The sequence below is a fragment of the Plecotus auritus genome (genome assembly GCF_963455305.1).
Source record: "Plecotus auritus genome assembly, chromosome: 1".
In the NCBI taxonomy this organism is placed as follows: Eukaryota; Metazoa; Chordata; class Mammalia; order Chiroptera; family Vespertilionidae; genus Plecotus; species Plecotus auritus.
In genome coordinates, this window is record NC_137770.1 from 236,937,883 (window position 1) to 236,961,720 (window position 23,838).

At 41.2% G+C, this 23,838-nt stretch overlaps 1 protein-coding gene and 1 pseudogene across 9 annotated transcripts in view; both read left to right on the forward strand.

Moving 5' to 3' along the window:
* KCNIP4 (potassium voltage-gated channel interacting protein 4) overlaps positions 1–23,838 on the forward strand; it is a 995,976-nt gene that overhangs the window by 958,540 nt on the left and 13,598 nt on the right. For all 8 annotated transcript variants that reach the window (XM_080640384.1, XM_080640391.1, XM_080640388.1 and 5 more), the window contains one exon: positions 6,713–6,783. In XM_080640384.1, the coding sequence (XP_080496510.1) occupies positions 6,713–6,783 (71 nt within the window). The remainder of the gene's footprint in view (positions 1–6,712; positions 6,784–23,838) is intronic.
* On the forward strand, positions 19,140–22,758 carry LOC308255756 (metallophosphoesterase 1-like; annotated as a pseudogene). The gene is made up of 3 exons: positions 19,140–19,176; positions 21,583–22,291; positions 22,521–22,758. The product of its transcript is annotated as a metallophosphoesterase 1-like (transcript).

Sequence of the window (23,838 nt, forward strand, 5' to 3'; positions counted from 1 at the left end):
ATCAGGCATCTGACATGTGTCAGACCCTGTCATGCATTACCCTTCACCTTCCAACAACCCTAGAAATGATTCTCCCTTTTTAATAAATGCAGAAACTAAGGTACGTGGAGGTTCATCATTTCCTTTTCAATAACTTTTTTTTTTTACTGCTGTCCACTGAAAACAATTCACTATCATCTCCTGCCAAAATAACTCAATAGTCTCTAAATTCATCACCCTGATTCTGACTGTCCTCCCGGCTTACCTATTATGATCGATTCTCAGCACAAACTGAGTGATCCTGCCAGATCATGTCACCGCTCTGCTCTATCTTTGTCCCATCAGGGCAGAGGCCACAAGCTACATAGGACCTACACGTTGAGCTCACTGGTGTCCTGTTCCCTCTCTGACTCATCCTTCACTATTCTCCCTGTGGACTCACTAAGTTCCAGTTACACTGGCCTCCTTACCCTTCGTTCCCCCAACATGGCCATCATATTGCTGCTCCTGGGGCCTTTGAACTTACTGTTCCTTCTGCCTGGAACTCTCTTCTCTCAAATATCCATTCAACATCTCACCACCTTTGCTTTTATTCAAATACCACCCTCCCTTAAACTGCAACCCCTTAAACATTCCCCTTCCCCGTTCCCTGCTTTATGCTTTTAGCACTCAAGAGCACCTAATGGTATATACTATTTAACCTCTTTTTGTTATGGTTTATTGTCCCTTTCCCCACTGGAATGTCACCGCCAGGGGAGCAGAGGGTTTTGTCTGTTTTGTTCACTGCTGTATCCCCAGGTTGGGGAACAGTGGCTGACAAGTAGCAGAACTGGATAAGCACTCCCAGCTTACATGAGTGAACGGGTGAATGACTGAGTGACATCACCTCGCCTGGTGGCTATAGCAATACAATGGAGTCATTGCTATCATAGGCATTTTGAAAGTTTACAGCACCTAAATATTAGTTATTTCCTACAAAAATTAGATTCTCTTCTAGATTTCAATACACTTGGTGTTAGCCATTTCAGTGGGTTGAAAGTGATTTCATACATGGATTGTCAAAATAGAAATTTTCATTTAAGATGGCCTTTTAAGAGAAGTTAATTAGAATTCAATTCTGAGAAAACACAGTGTGGCCCATTATTATAGGAATTTAGACACGCCATGTGAGACAACTCCCTTCCCCCATCTCCATTACTAACGGGCCCACAGACAGGTACAGATTGGTCATGGAGACCACTGCCAGATTGTAATGGTTCCAGTGTCAGCGATAATAAAGAATTTGGAATATTATTTTATTAACTCTTGTATTTCTAGATTATTAAAAACCATGGACTTTTTAAAGAAAAATCATGCTTACTATGTATTTAAGTGTCCGCCAACATATTGATAGGCAATAATATCAAAGTACCTAGCACAAATGGAAATCTTTATTTTTCATGATCTCCAATGAAAGTTATTACATGATACAAATTAGATACAGTTCCACATTAAAAATTAATTTTTCACTTGAAAAATAACATTTTGGCATTAAAGAACATTCACTTAAGCACAATTCTTCACAAAGGATTCTTGTTACAAAACCCAAAGGGATTTGGAGAAAAATTACTGTTGTACTCTTAAAAATTCCTTGATTATGCACGCTAATTGAATGCATAAATCTAAAAGTACCAGGCATAAATAAAGGAAATGAAATATTTTCAAGAATAATGACTTGCCATTTAAAAAATTACTATCATGCATGCAAATTGAATCTTGCAGCACTCCTACTGAAGGGAAAAAGGAAGAATGGCATCTCCAATGGCAGGAAAATTCATACTATGGCCATCTTCACTCTCCTGTGAATCCATTTACTTAAGTTGCTGATCTGAAAGCAACAGGTTTATCTCACTATGAGCAGTAACAATGATGGCTCCATCAATCACAATGTCTCACCATTTCCGCCAGGAAGATGCCTTGTCTCATCGACAGAACCTCCTGCAATTTGTATTGTGTCAGGCTCTTCACTTTCTCGGTTGCTTAGCTAGGTGATTTACCACGCACCGCTCCTTTGGTGTTCTGGATGTCAGCACAGCTAGATTCAACAGAAGCTTCTTATTTGCAAGGGATAGAGTCTGCCTGCTGTAAAACAAGTCACGTGGACGCTGTATATTGATGCCTTTACCTAGATCATTACTTTTTCAACTTCACATACAGTGGAAGCTTTAGCACGGATACTCTGAGCTTACTAAGCATTTTTAAAGATCATAAAATTGCCATTTCCTGGGCTACTCCTGCTTACGGTGTAAGAATTTTGCACTTACTTTGACTATACTGGGCAGCCGATAAACAGCTATTGAAGCAATGAATGAATGAGCTACAGTTAAAAAATTCTAAGTCAACAAACATTTATTGATCAGCCACTGTGTTTAAGGCACTTGAGGCACTTAGATGGGTTTGATGGACATAAAGATTTTTCTTTTAATTTTTCAAATAACTATAACACTGAATATCTAGGATGATATTTGTAAGAATTTTCAGAGTGATTTGTAAAGGGCTTGTTGAACAGAAACTACTGTTTATGTATATGAACCTGCCTTACCATAGCAACAGTGCCATGAACTCTATATTCAAATGCTCTATATTCAAAAGCCAATTCCATACATTGTGCTTCAATTCAGCTAGGGAATAGGGATTTGTGGTGGGAAGAAAGAAATAAACTAGATTGGTTTCAATACTCAGATCTGAAACATGATAATCTAATATTCTGAAATGAATGTGTATCAATGGTTTTTTAATGAAAGGGCTAATTGGTATGTATGATCATTGTGGTCTGGAAATAATTGGGTTGAGGTCACTGGACTAAGTCAAGAGTCGTGAGTTTATGGCTAGACTATAGCAAGACCAAGGTGTGTTACTCAAGTGGCTTACTTGTCTGGACCTCAGGTTGTTTCTCTGTGAAACGGGGGACAACATTTTTATAATATCTACAAAATGAGGAACAAAGTATCCTCAGTTTTCTTTCTGCTCCAATAATCTTTTTTTCTAAGAGTTGGTATTGAGATGTCTTGATTTTATTACTGACTCTGCCATTGACTAACTAGGTGACCTTAGCTAAGCCACTGAAAGTACCTGCACTTATTGTTAAACATACATAAATAGTTAAGTGATATCCAAGATCCCCTTCTATCCTAAGAACCCAGTTTTCCCCACCTGTAAGATTTCAACTTCCCAAGTAAAATTATAAAAAAACTGAGGCAATCTTGGCATATCAAATTCAGTAGCTGTTTTTGTTATATGTAAGGAAATGTGAACTATCAGGTGATATGGGGGGAACAGAGATTGCTCATATCTTTTGAGCCTTGAACTATATTGGAATCTAGAACTTAGGATTCTACTTATTCACCCTTTTAGCAAATATTTACTACTACCCATGAAGAATGCAGGCAGATGGGACCAGACCATAGGAGTTTTGTGGACAGTTTTTCTTTTCTTCACCCACCTCTATGCCCAGCCAGATTTTTCAGTGCCTTAGCTCCTTCCCTTTGCCCAGTCAAAGCAAGTAGCTTCACTCCTCTTCTTTAAAAGCTTGCAGTATCTCCAAAGGCCTGCCAGCGGTCCAAAGTTCACCTGCATCTTCAATGCCTTTCCAGACACAAATCTACTAGTCCATCGAGCATGAAGTTGTATCTAATTAGAACGCCAGTCACTTAAACATACAACAGAGTTTACCAAAAAATAGGAAGCTTTTCAGGTGAAAATATATTACATTTGTAAAAACAATTGATCACATGTCTTGAAGGTAGTTGAAATAAAAGTGTCTTGTCTATGAAAGAAGAATACCTAATATTTATGGAACATTTAATATATGCCTAGGACTGTTCTAAGTACTTTGCATATAGTATTTCATCTAATCTTTTTGTAATGACTCTATGAAGTACATATTGTTACAGTTTTACAGGAAACTGAGTCACAGAGAGATGAAACAACTTGTCCAAGGTCACACAGTTACTATTTGGTAGAGCTGAGATTCAAGTTCAGGCAGTCTGACTTCACTACGCTATTAACAACTGCTCTCTGCACAGTGTGCCCAGGCTGTTAAACTGCTTCACTTCCCAGAGAATTGCAAAGGTACATTTAGAAGAACAGGAAGTCCCCTGGACCACGTTAGGGCAGACCTTGAGAGTGTATGTCCCACATGTCAAACTTTAAAGCTAGAACATTTGAGAAGAATGGCAATTATTTATGCCCCTGTTTGCTAAATTTAAAAAATTCTCAGCACCATTTGTTCTGAGCCATTATTCATGGTGAATTCCACTTGCTAAGGTAAAGGCATTCACTCTGGTTGTATAAATAAGGTAACAAGAGACCTGCTTAGTAAAGCTCATTATAAAATATGCAAAATCTTTTTTTTCTCCTTGAAAATAAATTAAATATACGACTTGTCACCTCATATCTCCACAGGGCACTAATTTGTTCCAGAATTCTGTGTAATAGTACTGTTGAGACCAAAACAAGTTTGCGAATAAAATAGACTGCCAGTTCTCGATAAGTCTGTAATGGAACTTCCCAACAATTTCACTGAGTTGGTTGAATTAACTCCTGGTCCCATATTCAAAGATTTCTTCCTGCAACCCATCCATACCTGATGGACATCCACTCTCCATATGGTGTCTTTACATATTATTTAGACCCAATTATAGTAACTGTGTAGTTCATTGAAAAGTGTTAATAATTCATATGTTTAAAAATAAGCAATTCCTTGTATCATATTTAAAGCTCAGATATTAAAGAAAATTCCACCTTCATTTTGAGAAACGAGTGTACAGTCTACCTCATGAAATACATGGCCTTCAATAGCGTTAACCACTGGGGTAAAGCATTCAGGAAAAATAATCCATAAGTAGCCATGGGCACTTGAGAGCAGGGAAGGAAGTTTGCATGACCTCTGACCTCCCTTATTTGGGGAGGACAATTATCTCTTCCAGCCACTATGACTTAGTGTTTTGACAACCTTTGAAAAGCAATTCATAAAGTAAAAGGTGAATAGAAGTTTTGTTAAAAATCCCAATAAAAATAAAGGTTAAAAGTTCTAAAGCAGAAATGGATTTTTAACGGAAGATGGAAGGTCTAGCCAATGAGCTAAAAGGTTACACGTTTCGTTAATATAAAAAAGGTTAAGGTAAAAGGCTAAAACCCGTGAGATGAAACATTTAAAACCATCAGGTAGATTTGATCAAGAGTCAAGCACACAAGCACTTAAACATGAAAACTGTGCACTAAGAAAAGAAAACAGTAGGAAAACGTATGTACTTTTAAAATAGAAAAGCACAAAGCTCAGAGATTAGGGAGACAAAGGAGAAACAGAAGAGGAAGGAAGGAAGAGTTACAGGGGAAAAACCTACTAAGGGGAAGAGGTGGATTTTAGAGCGCTTCATTGTCTGTAGGCAGTGCGATAAGACATTGGGGTCAGAGAGCCTTCCAAAACTGACGCAGAGCCCCGAATCCCACCCAGGACTCAGGCAGCGCAGGGACTCCCTGATGCTTGCCACCAGGAACTTTTTTTTTTTTTAATGGTAATTTATTTTGAGTTTATTTTTGTGTATAGTATAATACGGTGATCTAATTTCATTTTTTTTCTCTTTTTTTTAATTGTTTGAAGTATTACAAATAGTAGTACATATGTCTCCTTTTTTTTTCCCCCATTGACCTCCCCCGGCCTCCCCTTCCCCCCAGTACATGCCTTTACCTGTTCCGCCCCCCTCCCCCCCCCCCCCCCCCGTAGTGTCTTGTATCCATTAGTTATGCTTATATGTATGCGTACAAGTCCTTCGGTTGATCTCTTACAGCGCCCCCCCACAACCTCCCCTGCCTTCCCGCTGTAGTTTGACAGTCTGTTCAATGCTTCTTTGCCTCTGTATCTATTTTTCCCCCATTTCTTTCCTTTAAAAAATCTTGCCTCTGCAGACTAGAAATAAACATATAATAACAAAAAATGTTTGAGTCCCAATTTCAATGTCCAACAGTTCTGAGTCCCCGTTTCAATGTCAAACAGTTCCTTATGTGTACATGTCAGCAATGATATCTGGATGGTGGGCACATGGTGGCAATGCAGGTCCGACCCTCTCTGGTTTGGTCCTAACTTTTAAGGCCACACAATCCCCTTCCAACAAGGGGACAGACACTTGCCAAGTCACTGCTGGCTCAAATTTACTGGCTATAGGCTAGCCTGCATTTTTAGTGAGAAAGATCCAAGTTAGGTGCCACTCTACTCCTTATTGACTGTGTGACTTCAGGCAAGTTTCTCAACCTCTCTGAGTCTCAATAGCTTACCTAAATTGTAAAATTGAGCAACGACACTAATAATGGCAATTCGTCTGTGTCTCATTAGTAGTATTTTTATTCTTTTACTTCTAGAGATAGCCCCTGCCAAGCACTAAGTAATTTCCAGATGGGTCTCACTTAATCCTCCCGGAGCCAGTAACATCATCCAAGACACCCAAGTGTTCAGGTCATTTCTAGCCAGAAAGTTACAGAGATGTCTGCCATGCATGGCCTCTATGTAGGCAGCTCACTCCTGTGAATCTCAAATTACAATCCTCTACTGAAAGGAGGTGGGCAACTGGGAAGAAAGCACCATTTGAAGGAGATGAGTAAATTTTCCTGACTTGGAATAGGACTTTGGCATGTTATACAATTCTTACGTCGGATATTGAAACGCTGACTTAATAATGTTCCCTTTTCAACATTTCAGACTCTACAACGTATGCACATTTTCTGTTCAATGCGTTTGACACAGACCACAATGGAGCTGTGAGTTTTGAGGTAAGTCTTAGACTTTTTCTTTAATGTGACTTGACTTCAGACACTGAAAGGGATTTAATCTTTTTAGTTGGAAAATTTGAGGTTGATTTTTAATTTTTTGTTTTGAGCCTTTTATTCACTGTTTTTTTTTTTCATCTTTTTATCAATTGTTGATAGTATTACATATGTCCCCTTTTTTTTTTTCCCATTGGCCCCTTATTATCCACCCTTCCCCCCAACCCCAGGTCTCCACCACCCTATTGTCGGTGTCCATGGGTTATGAATATATGCATACAAGTTCTTTGGTTGATCTCTTCCCACTCACCCACCCCTTTTATTCTTTTTTTTTTATTATTATTGTAAGAATGCTCAACATGAGATCTACCCTTTTAACAAATATTTAAGTGTGCGATACATTACTGTTGACTACAAGTACAATGTTGTACAGCAGATCTCTAGAGCTTAGTGATCTTGCTTGACTGAAACTTTTTATGCCTATTGACTAGTAACTCCCCATTCCTCCTCCCCCCAGCCCCTGGCAACATCATTCCACTCTTTGATTCTATAAATTTGACTGTTTTAGATACTTCATATAAGTGGATTCGTGCAGTGTTTGCATTTCTATGATGGCTTATTTCATTTTGCCATTGTTGCATATTGCAGAATTTCCTTTTTCTTTTTAAGGATGAATAGTTTTGAATTGTATGCATATGCCACATTTTCTTTATCTGTTCATCCATCCATGGCCATTTAGTTGTTTCTATATCTTGGCTAATGTGATTAGAGCTGCAATGAACATGAGAGGGCCAATATGTCTTTGAGATCCTGGCTGCAATTCTTTTGGATAAATATTCGGAAGTGGGATTGCTGAATCATATGGCAGTTCTATTTTTAATTATTTTGAAGAACCTTCATACTATTTTCCATAGTGGCTGCACCGTTTTTGCATTCCTAGCAACAGTGTGCAAATTTTCCAAATCCTCCATGTCCTCCTCAACACATCATCTTTCAGTTTTTTCATCCTGATACATGTGATGCGATATATTATTGTGGTTTTGATTTGAATTTCACTGATGATTAGTGATGGTGGATATTTTTAATATACCTGTTAGCCATTTGTATATCTTCTTCAGAGAAATAAATGTTCAAGTCCTCAGCTCATTTTTAAAATTGGGTTACTAGAATTTTTTTTAATATTGAGTTATAGGAATTTCTTATATATTTTGGAGATAACCCCTTATCAGATATATGGTTTATAAATATTTTCTCCTATTCTATAGGATCCCTTTTCACTTTGTTGTGCCCTTTGCTGTACAGAAGCCTTTTTAGTTTGATGTAATTCAATTTATTTATTTATTGTTGTTGTTGCCTATGCTTTTGGTGACCTATCCATAAAATCATTGCCAAGACCAATGTCATGAAGTTTTCCCTCAACTTTACTTCTTAGAATTTTATGGTTTCAGGCCTTAATCTATTTTAAATAATAATTGTGCATAGTATAAAGTCAGGATCAAATTTTATTATTTTGGGTGTGTGTATCCATTTTTTCTAACATGATTTGTTGAAGAGACTATCCTTTTCTGTTCCCCATTGTGTATTGTTGGCAGCCTTGTCAAAGGTCAGTGACTGTATATGCAAGGCTATATTTCTGCACTCCTATTCTGTACCATTGATCTATATGTCTGTCTTTATGCCAGTATCATACTGTTTTGATTACTATAACTTTGTAATATATTTTAAAATCAGGAAGTGTGATGCCTCCAACTTTGTTCCCTTTTTCAGTATTTAATTGGATGTTTTTGGTCTTTTGTGGCTCCATATGAAGTGTAGAATGGTGTTTTATAAAAAACACCATTGGGATTTTGATAGGCATTGCATTATTCTGCAGATAGCTTTAGATAGTATGGACATTTTAGCAATATTAAACCTTTTAGTCCATGAACTCTCCATTTGTTTGTGTCTTCTTTAATTTCTTTCATCAGTGTTTTGTAGTTTTTGATATACAAATCTTTCATCTCCTTTGTTACATTTATATCTAAGTATTTTATTCTATTTTTTTTTTTGGTGCTATTGTAATTTCCTTTTGGATAGTTCATTGTTATGGAAACACAACTGCTTTTTGTGTGTTGATTTTGTTTGCAGCTTCACTGAATTTGTTTATTAATTCTAGCAGTTCTTCAGTAGACTCTGATTTTCTGCATATAAGATTATATCATCTGATTTCTTTTTCCTCACTAATTTCTCTGGCTAGGACTCCCAGTACTATGTTGAAAAGAAATGGCAAGAGTGGCTATCCTTGTCTTGCTCCTGATCTTAGAGGGAAAGAGTTCAATTTGTTATTATTCAGCATGATGTTAGCTGTAGGCTTTTTATATATGGTCTTTATGATGTTCAGATAATTTCCTTCTATTCCTAGTTGGTTGTGAATTTTTATCATGGATGTGTGTTGAACTTTGTCAAAAGCCTTTTCTGTATCTATTGGCATGATCAGGTGGTTTTTATCCTTTATTCTGTTAACGTGGTATGTCACATCTATTAATTTTCATATGTTGAACCATCTTTCCATCCCAGGAATTAATTATACTTGGTCTTTGTATATGGTCCTTTTAATGTGCTATTGTTTGATTTGCTTATATTTGGTTGAAGATTTTGCATCTATATTTTCAGGCATATTGGCCTGCATCTTCTTTTCTTGTGATGTCTTTGTCTGGCTTTAGTGTCAGGGTAATGCTGGCCTCATAAATAAATTTGGAAGTATTTCTTACTCATCAATTTTTTGGAAGAGGTTGATTCTTTAAATGTTTGGCAGAAATCACCAGTGCAGCCATCTGGTCCTTGGCTTTTCTTTGTTAGGAAGTTTTGGATTACTGATTCAATCTCCCAGCTATAGGTCTGTGCAGACTTTCTTTTTTCTTACATAATTTAGTCTTGGTACATTGTATGTCTCTAGAAATTTACCTAATTTTCTAAGTTCTCCGGTCTGTTGGCATAGAGTTGTTTTTAGTAGTCTCTTATAAATCTTTTTATTTCTGCAGCATCAGTTGTAATGTCTCCTCTTTAATTTCTGACTTATTTATTTGAGTATTCTATATTCTTTTTTAATATGTTTTTATTGATCTCAGAGAGAGAGAAGGGGAGAGGGATAGAGAAATAGAAACATCAATGAGAGAGAAACTTCTATCGGCTGCCTCCTGCACGCCCCCTACTGGGGATGGAGCCCACAATTCTGGCATATGTCCTGACCTGGAATCAAACTGGTAACCTCTTGGTTCATGGGTTGATGTTCAACCACTGAGCCACACTGGCCAGGCAAGTCTTTAATCTTTTTTTCCCTCTTAGTCTAGCTAAGGGTTTGTACATTTTGTTTATCTTTTCAAAATATAAAGTAAAAATCAGTTTCATTGATTTTTTTCTATTGTCTATTTCATTTATTTCTGCTCCGCTCTTTATTTTCTTTCTTCTGCTAATTTTAAGCTTAGTTTATCCTTTGGCTACCTCCTTGAAGTGTATAGTTACATTATTTATTTGAGATATCTCTTCCTTTTTCATGTTGGCGTTTATTTCTATAAACTTCCCTCCTAGTACTTCTTGATAATTTTTAAGCACACACACACCAAAAAAAAAAAAAAAAGGCCAAGAATTTATTCTTCCCATCATTGTATTGTCAAAAAACTACCCTTATCTTTTAAAAGAAGTGCGAATTACAACACACATTTAGTTTGCTGTCTAATATTATATATCTGTTTGTTCAAGAAAAGTACATTTCCCAAATTACATGACAACAATCCCAGAAGATGAACAATTTAACTAACCTTAGGACATCTGCTATGGGTCTATAACTCTGGGAATTTATAGTCAAAACGCTGCCTTCTAAGGCTCAGAAAGTGGGGGAGACAAGAAAGAAATGAAATATAACAGAATGCTGTATTCACCAGCCTGACAATTTTACAAGGAAATACCTTTTCAAATTATGTACATTAAATGATTTCTTTTAATTTTATGAAATGTATTTAATTAATTTTTATTACATTAAAAAATAGTTTATTTCTGGAAATTTTCATTGAATAATTTTGGACTGTGGTCGACCGTGGGTAAGTGAACCAAAGAAAGCAAAAGTTGTGGATATGGGGGGACTGCTCTAGCAACTATTTATTCCGAGTCCAGACAGGAGCTGATGCAAGCCTGAACTACAACTGGGGTCACTGGAGAGGAAAAGGAGGAGACAAGATCAAGAGACATGAAACTTAGTAGAATTATATTTGGGAGGTGAGGTTTATGTTTGGCAGGTGAAGTTTATTCATGCACGGCCAGCTGCCTGGAAGTGGGGGCTTTGTGAGGTCAGGGTGGAAGGAGAAAGGCACAGCCCTCTAAGATGTCACTCAGTCAGTGGCCGCAGGGACAGAGGCACCAGGATAGCCAAGTGCCTCCTCTCAGGTACAAGGTCTCATGAAGATTGAATGCTGCTGAAATGAAGAATCTGTGCCAGGAACTTTATGTCCCCTCACATACCTTAACCAATCATACCGAGGAGAAGAGAAGAGGAGAAGCTGGCAGTGGCTCTGTAGGAGGTGTGGACTAAGAAGACTGCAGGCATCAAGGCCAAGGCAGTGGGCTTTATCTCGAATGTGGCAGCAGCAGGTACCAGGGGGACAGAGGGGACATGTGAGAGTGTCATAGGTACCAGGGCCCCACTGATGGCAGCTTACAGTCACCCCATGATAACGTTTGCATTAGTGTTTACTGCACTTAACCTGCAAGATGAGTTCTACTATAGAAGTCAACGTTTCCAGTTCACCTAATGCAGTGTTCGGCAAACAGCGGCTCGTGAGCCACATGTGGCTCTTTGGCCCCTTGAGTGTGGCTCTTCCACAAAATACCACGGCCTGGGCGAGTCTATTTTGAAGAAGTAGCGTTAGAAGAAGTTTAAGTTTAAAATATTTGGCTCTCAAAAGAAATTTCAATCGTTGTACTGTTGATATTTGGCTCTGTTGACTAATGAGTTTGCCCACCACTGACCTAATGAAATTGTTCAGAGCTAGTTTACAGAAAATGAGTAAGGCACAAACTATGAGTAGTTTCATTTACTTAAAATTACTTCTGTGTAAGAAATGAAACATCAATTACCTATAGCACATTGTATCTAATTTCACATGTAAATTTAGTCTGGTGTTAATGATATGGGCCCATGCATAGCACTGCTGCTGTAATATTTATGGGAAGTGCCGGTAGTTATGATGAATATTGATTGTTAACTTGGAAAATTAGTTGTAATGGCTATATACTATAAGCATGCTGGTAAATGTCTTTCTTTTGAAGGCAAACGAATGACTGGATTAATAAATACTATATTAAAATCAAATTTAGCACTAGGCTCTTATAGTTCTTTTTCTAAATTGATTAGCTACCTGGAAGGTCTCTAGAAAACAGATGTGATTAGGCAATGAACATATTTGGGTAGCAATAGCATCCTGACTCCACAGTAAAGAGAAATGGACTTTTCTGCTTCGTTTGCTTAAAGCCTGAAGGCAGAGTGAACGAAACAGGAGGGGCCTGGATCCAGATATGACTGGATTGAAACCCCACTCTGCTCCCAAGTAGCCGTGAGACCCTGGACTGAGTGTGTGAACCCTCTGGGCCTCAGCATTCAGGTCTGTAAACTGTCAGCAGGCAAAGCTACTTCACAGGGGCATGTAAGAATGAACGAATAAGAATGTCCGCTAAGGGCTTGGCACCAAATACATGCTCAATATTTTTAGACATTAAACACAGCACTTATTACATGGGAGATTTTTCTAACAAAGCCAGTGAATAATGATATGGGTGATCTTATTAAACAGCAGTCTCATATCATTGAATGTATTCAAGCAAAAGCCAGGGGATTGCTCTGCCTGTGATGCTATGGAAGGTCGTTCTGCATCTGATTATATAACGAGCATTTATTGTGTGCCAGTCACTATACTACGTGTTTAAAAATAACTAACAAGAATAACAGCTACACACACAATAATACTAACTGACCCTTCTTCAGCAGTCTCATGAGGCAGGCCTTGTGCTGAGGGAATTACATATACTAACTTCGTAATCTTCATAGGTACTATTATCATCTCCTTTTTAGCAAATGAATCACAGAGAGGTTGAGCAACCTGCTCAAGGTCACACAGCTAGTAAGTAAGAGAATCAAGATTCAAACTTGGGCAGTCTGGCCCCAGAATGCACCTCTTAGTACCTGTGCATCCTGCCTGTGAGGTGTACCCGGACCTCCAGCTTGATCCGAGCTCCCCAGGGCCAGCTGAGTTTTGACATTCAGTCTTGCAGATTCAGAAAGGTAAAGCTGCACACATGCTCTCTATGTTTAATGTCTCCATCAGGGTCTGCAGCATGCTACAGACGTGTGTGAGCTCTGTGCAGCATGCTACAGACATGTGTGAGCTCTGTGCAGCATGCTACAGATGTGTGTGAGCTCTGTGCAGCAAAAACATGACAGATGATAAATGTGGCAGAGACTGCTGCTGATCACCAATGTCCATGTGCTCCACTCGGAGATCACATGACTAGGCCATAATCCCAGCCTGCCCTGGAGTGAGCTAGGCTATGATTAAGTTTGAACCCATGGCTGTGCGTGGAAGTGACCACATCTCCCTGTCTCTTTCCATCTGTGGCGAGTGAGGTCCCAGATTTCAGTTAGGCTCACCACAAAGTAGGAGGAGTCTGGATCTGACTGCATGGATTAGAGCCCCTCCCCACTCGTGTTTCACTGTTTATGAGTGACAAATAAGCTTATCTTGTGCTAAGCCAAGAAGATTTACAAGTATTGATATAACTGTTAATGTTCTCTGATTGGCAATAAATATAGGTTACAGATAGATGATAGATAGATAGATAGATAGATAGATAGATAGATAGATAGAATAAGATAGATAATGGAGAGATATAGTTTAGCCTTAAGCCTGGCTAGCATGGCTCAGTGGTTGAACCTCAACCTATGAACCAGGAGGTCATGGTTCGATTCCCTGGTCAGGGCACATGCCAGGGTTGCAGGCTTGATATCCAGTAGGGGGCATGCAGGTGGCAGCCAATCAATGATTCTCTCTCATCATTGATGTTTCCATCTCTCTCTCCCTCTCCATTCATCTCTGAAATCAATAAATATTTTTTAAAGAAGTAGTTTCATGTTTGTTCACTTCAGGTTTTGACACCAAATAAGTTTAGTACCAAAATTTACCACCTCCCTCTATCTTCACAATAAAATGTGGGGTTTTGTGGTTTTCTTAGTTTGTGAAAGAATTATAGAGGGAGGCGGTAAATTGCCCATAGAAAGTGAAGGGCCTGTATTACTAGCCACATGTTATTGATGAGGAATCCCAAGCTTGGGAGGTTAAGTGACTTGTCCAAAGCCATTCAGTTAATAAATGGCAGAACCAGGATTGAACCCAACTCTGCCTGAGTCCCTAAAATCCTGTGGTTTTAACCAGGATTCAGCAAATTTCTGTAAAAGACCAAATAGTAAATATTTTTAACTTTGCAAGACATACATTCTCTATTTTATCTAATCAATTCTGCTGTTGTAGCACAAAAGCAACCACAGACAAATTCTAAGTAAACCAGTGGCCCAGTGCACAAAATTCATGCACATTAAAAGGGGATTAATTAGAGGAAACAATTTAATATTGCTATTTGCCCTTTCTCTATAATAGAAGTGTCAGAGTTGAAAGAAAATTAGTAAAATGTATATGAAAACCTTCCTCCTGTCAGAGTCTGGGGCACACCATGGGACCCAGAGTCAAGTCCCTGCCCACCCACATGCGCCTCAAAATCTTGTGAGACCCAGACCCGGCCGGCTCCCCACCCCATTGGGATAGATCCAGACCTGGATAGTCCCACCCTTGTCAAGCCCCGCCAGGCAGGGAACATAGCCTCAGGTCCTCTGGCCCGGCACCAGGACGGGGGGCATGGCCTGAGGTCCCCCAGCCCAGACCGAGGTGGAGGGGCGTGCCTTGAGGTCCCCCGTCAAGCCCCACCAGGTGTGGGACATGGTCTGAGATCCCCTGTCAAGCCCCACTGGGTGGAGGGCATGGCCTGAGGTCCCCCGTCAAGGCCTGCCATGCAGGGGGGCGGGTGGGGGTGCAGCCTCAGGTCCCCCGGCCCGGCACCGGGAGCGGGGGACAGCCTCAGGTCCCCTGTCAAGCCCCATCGGCAGGGGGTTGCAGCCTCAGGTCTCCCCTGGGTGGGGGGCATGGCCTGAGTTCCCCTGACCCAGCACTAGGGGTGCACCTTGAGGTCCCCTGTCAAGCCCCACCTGGTGGGGGGCATGGCCTGAGGTCCCCCAGCCTGGCGCTGGGGCCAGAGGAGCAGCTGAGGTCCCCTAGCCCAGCACCAGGACGGGAAGCGCACCTTGAGGTCCCCTGTCAAGCCCCACTGGGTGGGGGGCATGGCCTGAGGTCCTCTGTCAAGCCCTGCCAGGTGGGGAGCATGGCCTGAGGTCATGGGGCAGGGGGAGCAGCCTGAGGTCCCTTAGCCCAGCACCAGGACGGGAAGCGCACCTTGAGGTTCCCTATCAAGCTCTGCCGGGTGTGGAAAGCGTCCTGAGGTCCCCTGTCAAGCCCCACAGGGGTGGGGGAGGGCGTAGCCTCAGTTCCCTGCTGATTGCTTGTTAAGGCTCCTTATGAGAACTTGGCTTCAGCTGTGGGTGCAGCCATCTTTGTGACGGAGTGATGGTTAATCAGCATATTCCCTCTTTATTAGATAGGATGGGCATAGCTGTGACCCAATAAAACCTTATTTACAAAAACATATTTGACTCCAGGGCCATAGATTCACAACCCCATTCTTTTTAAAATTGTTATTATTTTTATTTTACGTTGTTTATTAAATTGATTGAGTTGACATTGCTCAACATGAACAAATAGGTTTAATGTGTGGGTTTCTATGTTACAAGATCTGTATATTGCACTGCGGGCCTTCCACCCAAAGTCAAATCTTCTCCTATACCCTTTTATAGGACCCCCTTTCCTTCCACCCCTTCCCTCTGGCAACCACCTCACTGCTCACAGCCCCATTCTTAATCAACACAACAAACTCCCCACTAACAAGAGAGAGATTGAGCTATAATGTTTGCCAAATGATATCTAAGGTAAACTTCTATAATATACTTACTGAGTGTTATCACCAACCATTACATTTACTACTCAGGAATCCATCCCATCCACAAAAATCAGACCATGTGCTTTGAGTCAGAGGTCTGGGTTCAGTTTCTGGTTCCCCTGGCCACACCTGTGGGAACCCCTTTCACGTCCCGCGTGGTTCAGGGTTCCGGTTCAGGGTTCGGGTTCTGGAGAAGGCCGCACACAAATGAAAAGAGACTCGGAAAAGTATTAATTTGGAAATATTGGGGGCCAGGCGGGAGCCCAACTCTAGTGGAAGGACTACCCTTTGCTCTGGCCTTGCAATCCCTTTTATTGAGACTATGAGATACGCCCGTAACCTTTAGGCAGGAAATTCCAATAACAGAAATTTACATGAAACAAACAGAGGTGGAGGCTGCTTCAGCTAACAATGTTTCAACTAAACAGTGAGTGATCAAAACAATTAAGGTTGTTGACCAGCCTTCCCAGTTTCCTGTCCACATCTTTCTATTAGTGGTAGAATGATTGGTTTCCGGCACACACCCTTTGGCTCAGTCACATATTTTCCCTGAGCCTCCATCTATAATATAAAGACACCAATGCCTGTTTCCTATGGTTGCCTGAGGCTGACATGAAATAATACATGGAAATTGCCTAGCATAGGGCCCCACACACATTGCTGAACTGTAGTCATTATTACTGTTAAATTTCAAAGTTCCCAGGGCTCTTTAACCCAAGAATTCCACTTCTTTCCTAAAGAAGTAAGTCAAAATAATGGGAAATAGAGAAAAATGTTTTTCACAGCATCATTTATAATGAATAAAATTTTAAATTCATTTTCATATCCAGCAATAGGGAGTGTAGTTAAATAAATTACATAAATATATTTTATGACAAAGACATTTTTCAAACTCCAGATTGCAACCATTAGTAGGTGGTAAAATAAATGTAGAGATGAATGACAAGAATATTTAAAAATTAATAGAAGAAAAATGGAAATAGACTCATCACTATAGTTTCTGGTGTATAATTTTGTATGCATGTACCTCTGTGTGTGTACTCGTACAAGGCTGCCATTTAAATGTAATTCTTAGTGTGGTTTTGGGTCCAAAATGTTCAAATGTTCAAAAGCCACTGTGATAGTATCCTATATAATAAAACCCTAATATGCAAATTGACCAAACAGCAGAACAACCAGTAACTATGACGTGCACTGACCACCAGGGGCAGACGCTCAATGCAGGACCTACCCCCTGGTGGTCTGTGCGCTCCCACAGGAGGAGCGCCGCTCAGTCAGAAGCCAGGCTCACTGATAGCGAATGCAGCGGCATCTCCCGCCTCCGAAGCAGCACTAAGGACCCCTCGGGGAGCGGGCCTAAGCCTGCAGTCAGACATCCCCCAGGGGTCCCAGATTGCAAGAGGGCACAGGCTGGGCTGAGGGACCCTCCACCCCCAGTGCATGAATGTCATGCACCGGGCCTCTGGTTTTATTAGATTAAACCATATGAAATTATTATTCTTGACAAATAAGGTAAAAAAAGATCAGCAACTTCATATGATTCAATCTAATATGTAGTTATTTAAATTATGTCAAAAGAAAATTCCAGAGAAGTGGGAAATGCTTACCATTTTAAGTGAAATAAACAGAATTATATATATGCTGTATGACCATTACTATAAAATATGCTAAGATAGGCATCAAAAAGAATGGAAATGTTAAATGTGATACCTAATATAATTATTTGTTATTGAAATTTTCTTTAATACAGTTTTCTGTATTTTTTTACATAAGCCAATCATTATATTTATGTATATACTAGAAGCCCAGTGCATGAATTTGTGCATGGGTGGGGTCCCTCGGCCTGACCAGTGATCAAGGGGAAGGGACCACAGGAGGTTGGCCAGTTGGGGTGGGGGAAGAGGCTGAGGAAGGTTGGCTATGGGAGTGCACTGACCACTAGGGGGCAGCTCCTGCGTTGAGCATTTGCCCCCTGGTGGTCAGTGCACATCATAGCGACTGGTCGACCAGTTGTTCCAGTCATTCCTGTTATTCAGTCACTTAGGCTTTTATATATATAGATTTATTATCATTTGTATTTATGATTTAGTTTAAAAACTCATTAATTTTTAATGGCCTCCAGTGAAATCAAACCAAAGAACTCTCTTTTAATTTAATTGTAATAGGGCTACAATCATTTATCAAGACACTAAATTACCCCAATAGACAGTATGGCATATCAATCATGATAAGTACATTATGTCTTTTACGTGATAAAAATCAAGCTACAAATCTTGGAAAATATACTTATTATTTTTTAGACACACTGATGCCTTTTATTCGTTCCAAACAAATAGAAACAAATTGTATCTCTCAAAGACTTTAAAGAGTAGCTCAATTACTGTGGAAGTTCAACCCCAAACAAAGGGAGGTCATACCAGAGAAAATTAACAACCTTAAAGTAGTTTATGAAACTATGTAAACAAGCATAAAAAAAATGAATATACTAAACACATGTGTAACTCTCCCTATTGAGTCTGCCTCTGCCTAGCTAAGTTAACCTTTTGAACCTTGGGCGGGTTATTTAATGTTGTTTTCCATCTGTAAATAGGAATGTTTCTGGCAAATGCCTCCAAATGCAGGTGGGAGAAAAGAGGACTAACGTTCTTGGCATAGTAACCAGCACTAAGGCACCACGTAAAGGCTTATAGATCAATAGAGCTTGTACTGAATAAGACCAGGTTATCATAAAGTAAGTCTCTATGCCCTTTTCTTTCTTTTGCTTGATCATAAGAGAAGAGAAACCAGAATTCAGTACCCATCCCCTTAACATTTTTATACATTAGGGAATAGGTGCAACATTTTTTTCACAGAAAAAAGTAGGGTAATTGTGTAAAGTACTCTTGAGAGGTAGGGGTGTGTGTGTGTGTGTGTGTGTTTAATCTTGTAACTCCTCCTTGACAGATTTCAATCATTCAGAAAAGCCTGGAGCAAAAACCATGTAGGACACACTGACTTTCTCATTTTCTTTACCACAAATCAGGGATCATTCCTTTTTGAAATAACCTTTATTGATATTATCCTGAAAGAGGGCATGCTATAAGAGAGAGGGGTACTCAAGGTCCATAGCTATCTTTTAATGGTAGTAGTTTCCGACTACATGGTATTTAAGAAGATGTGATTTAGATGTCAGCTTATGAATCAGGATACTTTTGGTCACAAATAATAGAAAACCATACACTAACAAAAACAGTGTGATGGCTCTATTGGCTCCCAGGGACAAAAAGTCCAAAGGTAGTGCTGGCTATAGCCTAAGGGTTACAAGAACATGCCAGCAGTTCCTGGGCTCCCACCTTGATTGTTCCTGTGGAGCAGAGAAGGGGCAGCATCTCCATCCCACCATTCCTAGCGGGAGCCCTGAGAACCACTCAGATGTGGACTGGGGTCAGCCACATGTCAAGTGCAGATCCAAGTGCCTTGACCAAATGGATAAACTACTTCCTGACTTTACCCATCACTAGAGCCAAAATTAAAGCGATTCTGCAGAACTGGTTGAGGAAATGAAGGACCTATTAGGAAGGCAAACAATAAAAACCAACAGGTGACTTTAAAAGTGCTGTCTTTGCCCAGCCAATGTGGCTCAATGGTTCAGCACAAACCCATGAACCAGAGGGCACAGTTTGATTCCCAGTCAGGACACATGAACAGTTGGGGTTACAGGCTCAATCCCCTGTGGGCAGTGTGCAGGAGGCAGCCGGTCAATTATTCTCTCTCATGATTGATGTTCCTATCTCTCTCCCTTTCCCTTCCTCTCTGAAATCAAATATATATATATATATATATATATATATATATATATATATATATATATATTTAAAGTGCTGTCTTTAAATCTTTCCTCATTGCTGGGGTCTGCTGTGGTTAGTGACAGGGTCAGTACTGATGCTGATTCTTGTAGGCCAGTGGTTCTCAAAATGTGATCCCAGGACCAGTAATGTGTTAGAAATGTAAATTCTTTATACCTTTTGCCAAACTTCCAGTTATAAATTAAGTAAGTATGGGGATGTAATGTAAAGCATGACAACTATAGTTAATAACTGTATTGTATATGAAAAAAATCCATTCATAAGAAAATCTTATATAATAAAAGCCTAATATGCAAATCGACCGAACGGCAGGATGACTGGTCGCTATGACATGCACTGACTACCAGGGGGCAGACATTCAATGCAGGAGCTGCCCCCTAGTGGTCAGTGTGCTCCCACAGGGGGAGTGCTGCTCAGCCAGAAGCCTGAGCCAGGTTCATGGCTGGCAAGTGGAGTGGGGGTGGTGGGAGTCTGACTGATGGCATAGGCCCGCAGTGAGTGGGCCTAAGCCATCAGTTGGACATCCCCTGAGGGCTCCTGGACTGTGAGAGGGCATAGGCCAGGCTGAGGGACCCCCCCCCCCCGCCAAGTGCACAAATTTTGTGTACTGGGCCTCTAGTTAAAAATGTAAAATCCTGCAAGGTAAAATAAAAAAAGTAAATTATTGGGCTCAACCCCAGACCTAATGAATCAGAAACTCTGGATTATTAAAGAAATGACTTCTTAGGCTGGTGCAGCTGCAGCCTTGCAAGAAGTGGGAGGAATGGTGAGGGGGACAGGCTGGGAACTGAATGCTTGGAAGCCCCTGGCCTAGTGAGAGGGAGGCAACCTTGCATGCTAACATCCTAAGGGCCCTTCCATGTCCAAGTGACTTCTCTTCCATGTGCTCCCCTAGCCTTTCTGGGGTTCTTGTTCCAGGCCTTACCCCCCACCTTTGCAGCGACTTCCCAGGGGTTGTGATAAGAGACAGTACTCAGGACTTAAGCAGGTAGAAAAATCTAGAAGACATTTCAGGATGGCACAAAGGACTGAGTTGTTGAGGATGATGTAGCTTCGTGTATGAGTTTCGACCTGTTGTTTGGAGTTGCCAAAGGAGTCCTCATGGTTCTCTTCCTGTGGTCGCAGGCCCACAGGCTCTGTCTGTGCAGCTAGGGCCCCCACCCACACCCCCCTGAGCCCATGTTCCAGAACCTGGGAGCCCGTGGGACAGAGCTGGCCTCTCCTCGGACCAATAGGGTTTCTCCTCCAGACTGAGGTCAGGGGCAGTGCCAGGGAAGCTGAGGATGCTGGGCCAGGGCTCAGAGGACAGGTGCTTGGCTAAGACCTGGGACACCATCTATGCCTTCCCCAGGATTCTAGGGTTTCCTTGTGGTGGTGAATTTTTGATTGATCTGATGCTTGGTTGCCGGCAGCTCCTGGGCAGGAGAGATGCTGCCATCAGATTTGGGTTTGGAAGGCTGAATTTTCATCTGTTAAAGAGGAGGCATTTCTTCCCACTGAAACTCACAGCTGTTACCTTTTTAAAAATATATATTTTTATTGATTTCAAAGAGGAAGGGAGACGGAGAGGGAGAGAGAGATAGAAATATCAAAAATGAGAATCATTGATTGGCTGCCTCTTGCATGCCCCCTACTGGGGATCGAGCCCTCAACCCAGGCATGTGCCCTGATGGGGAATCTAACTGTGACCTCCTAGTTAATGGGTAGAGGAGCCAGCCGGGTTTCACAGCTGTTAACTTTGTGATGCTTCTATTTTGTGCATTTCTAATCTATTACTTAGTGTAATTGGCGAAAACTCCAGCCTATGACAGCAAATAAGAGGCTCCTGACCCAGTCCTGAGAGCCATGTTTCTGGCTTATAAGCACTTGCTTGGGGAAGGAAGAGGTCACTGGCTGGACAAGTTACCAAGGGAATGGGAAATGGGAAATGGAGAGAGCCTTCCAGGCTCTGTGGCTGCTGTAGCCGGAAGTCATCTTCATTTGGGTTCTTGGAGCTCCTCCCACACCTGGGTGGACGATGTGCAGAAGTTTCAGAAAATGTTCAGACACCTGTGTCACATGCAACTGCAGGCAGTTGCTGGCAACCATGACATTGGCTCCCACTGTCAGATGAGCACATACAGAATAAAATGACTTGAGGAAGTGTTCAAGCCTTGAAAGGCTGTTTGCATGGAAAAGAATGAATTTTGTGGTGGTCAATGGCATCACATTGGAAGGGGATGGCTGCAATCTTCACTCTAACGCAGAAGCCAAACTCATCGAAGTGGCTCACCAACTGTGTTGCTCCCTAGAGCAGGAGCCATGTGGCCTCAGCCCCAGTCATCCTGCAGGATTTCCCGCTTTACCTGAGAAGTGATGCTAATTGTTCTGGGGAGGACACCGCACCTGCAGAAGAGCGGGGCATCCCCTGTAAGGAAGCATGTGATGTGCTTTCTCAGGAGGCCTCCCAGAAGCTGCTGTGGTGGCTCCAGCCTGCCTGGTCCTGCGGGGCCCCAGGCACAGCACCTGAGAGGTGCTCCATGGGGCAGGAATCCCGGAGCTCAGTGGGCCCTCTTTTATTTTTATTTTTTTATATTTTATTGATTTCAGAGAGGAAGGGAGAGGGAGAGAGAGATAGAAACATCAGTGATGAGAATCATTGATCAGCTGCTTCCTGCATGCCCCACACTTGGGATCGAGCCCACAACCGAGGCATATGCCCTTGACCAGAATCAAACCTGGGACCCTTCAGTCCACAGGCTGAGGCTCTATCCACTGAGCCAAACCAGCTAGGGCTCAGAGGGCCCTCTTTTAGTCGGAGGAACAGAAACAACCCCAGTTTCATCCTGGGCAGCATGACACCCACAGAGTATGGCCTGGCCAAGTGCGCCCTTCCCTTTGAGGACATGGTTCTGATCATGTACTGCCGAGCAGCTGGTTCCTTGTGGTCCTCATAGTAGCTCACCTTGGACTTCTAACCTCACCTTTTTGTGTTGGTTGTGAGCTGCTAGGAAAGCTGAAGATGGTGTGAAGAGGGGGGGACTTTGTGCATTTAGGAATAAATGTCAAAGCCAAAGGCACTGAACTTCAGGCAGTGCTCATATGAGATGAGACCCAAGTAGACTGTATGCACATCACAGAAATTCTACATCATTGATGCCAATGACCGCAGAATAAATAGTTGATTGTGCTGTGCTCATGCTATAAAAATGGAACGTGTTCCTGGTTGGCGTGGCTCAGTGGTTGAGTATCGACCTATGAGCCAGGAGGTCATGGTTGGATTCACGGTTAGATTCCCGGTCAGGGCACATGCCTAGGTTGTGGGCTCGATCCCCAGAATGGGGCATCCAGGAGGTACCCAATCAATGATTCTCTCTCATCATGGATGTTTCTATCTCTCTCTCCCTCTCCCTTCCTCTCTAAAATCAATAAAAAATATATTTTTTTTAAATGGAACACGTACTCTACCATAAGACTGTTTTCTTATTTTATCAAATATATGTATAACCAAAGATTGTATCTGTACAATAAGTGAATGCTATTAATGTCACCACTTGGATGCACTGGACAGTCCTTCCTTCCCAGAGACAGAGCCAGCAGCCCTGGAGTACACTTGAGGTAAGTGTACAAACCAAACATTGGGTTTGCTTCTGTCCCCCTACCAAGTCGTTCTCAAAGTCCTGTATATTATAAAGCCGTACACAGAAAATAAATGTACAGATGCTGCAGCAGGAATATATTGTTTACACAGACTTTTGTACTTCTGTGAGACCAATGGAATCAGATTGTTAGATAAGTGTAATTTTCTCTCCAGCAGACTGCATTGTTAAATCTGACTTCAATACTGGTCAACGATCAAGATAAACGTGAAAAAATGAACTAGGAAGTGGCTTTTGGTTTTTAAAAATAAATATCTGATCATTTTAAGCCAGACAAAATATATTATTTTTGTTGTTTTTCTAAGAGACTTGTTTTTTCTTCAAACTTTTAAAAGTTAGTTAAAAGAGAATGGTTGAGTGATAATGCAGGTAACAATATGTGACTTTATTTGTGTGTGTGTGTGTGTGTATGTGGGGGGTGTATCCAGTTTTTCTTCATGCTTTACTTTGAA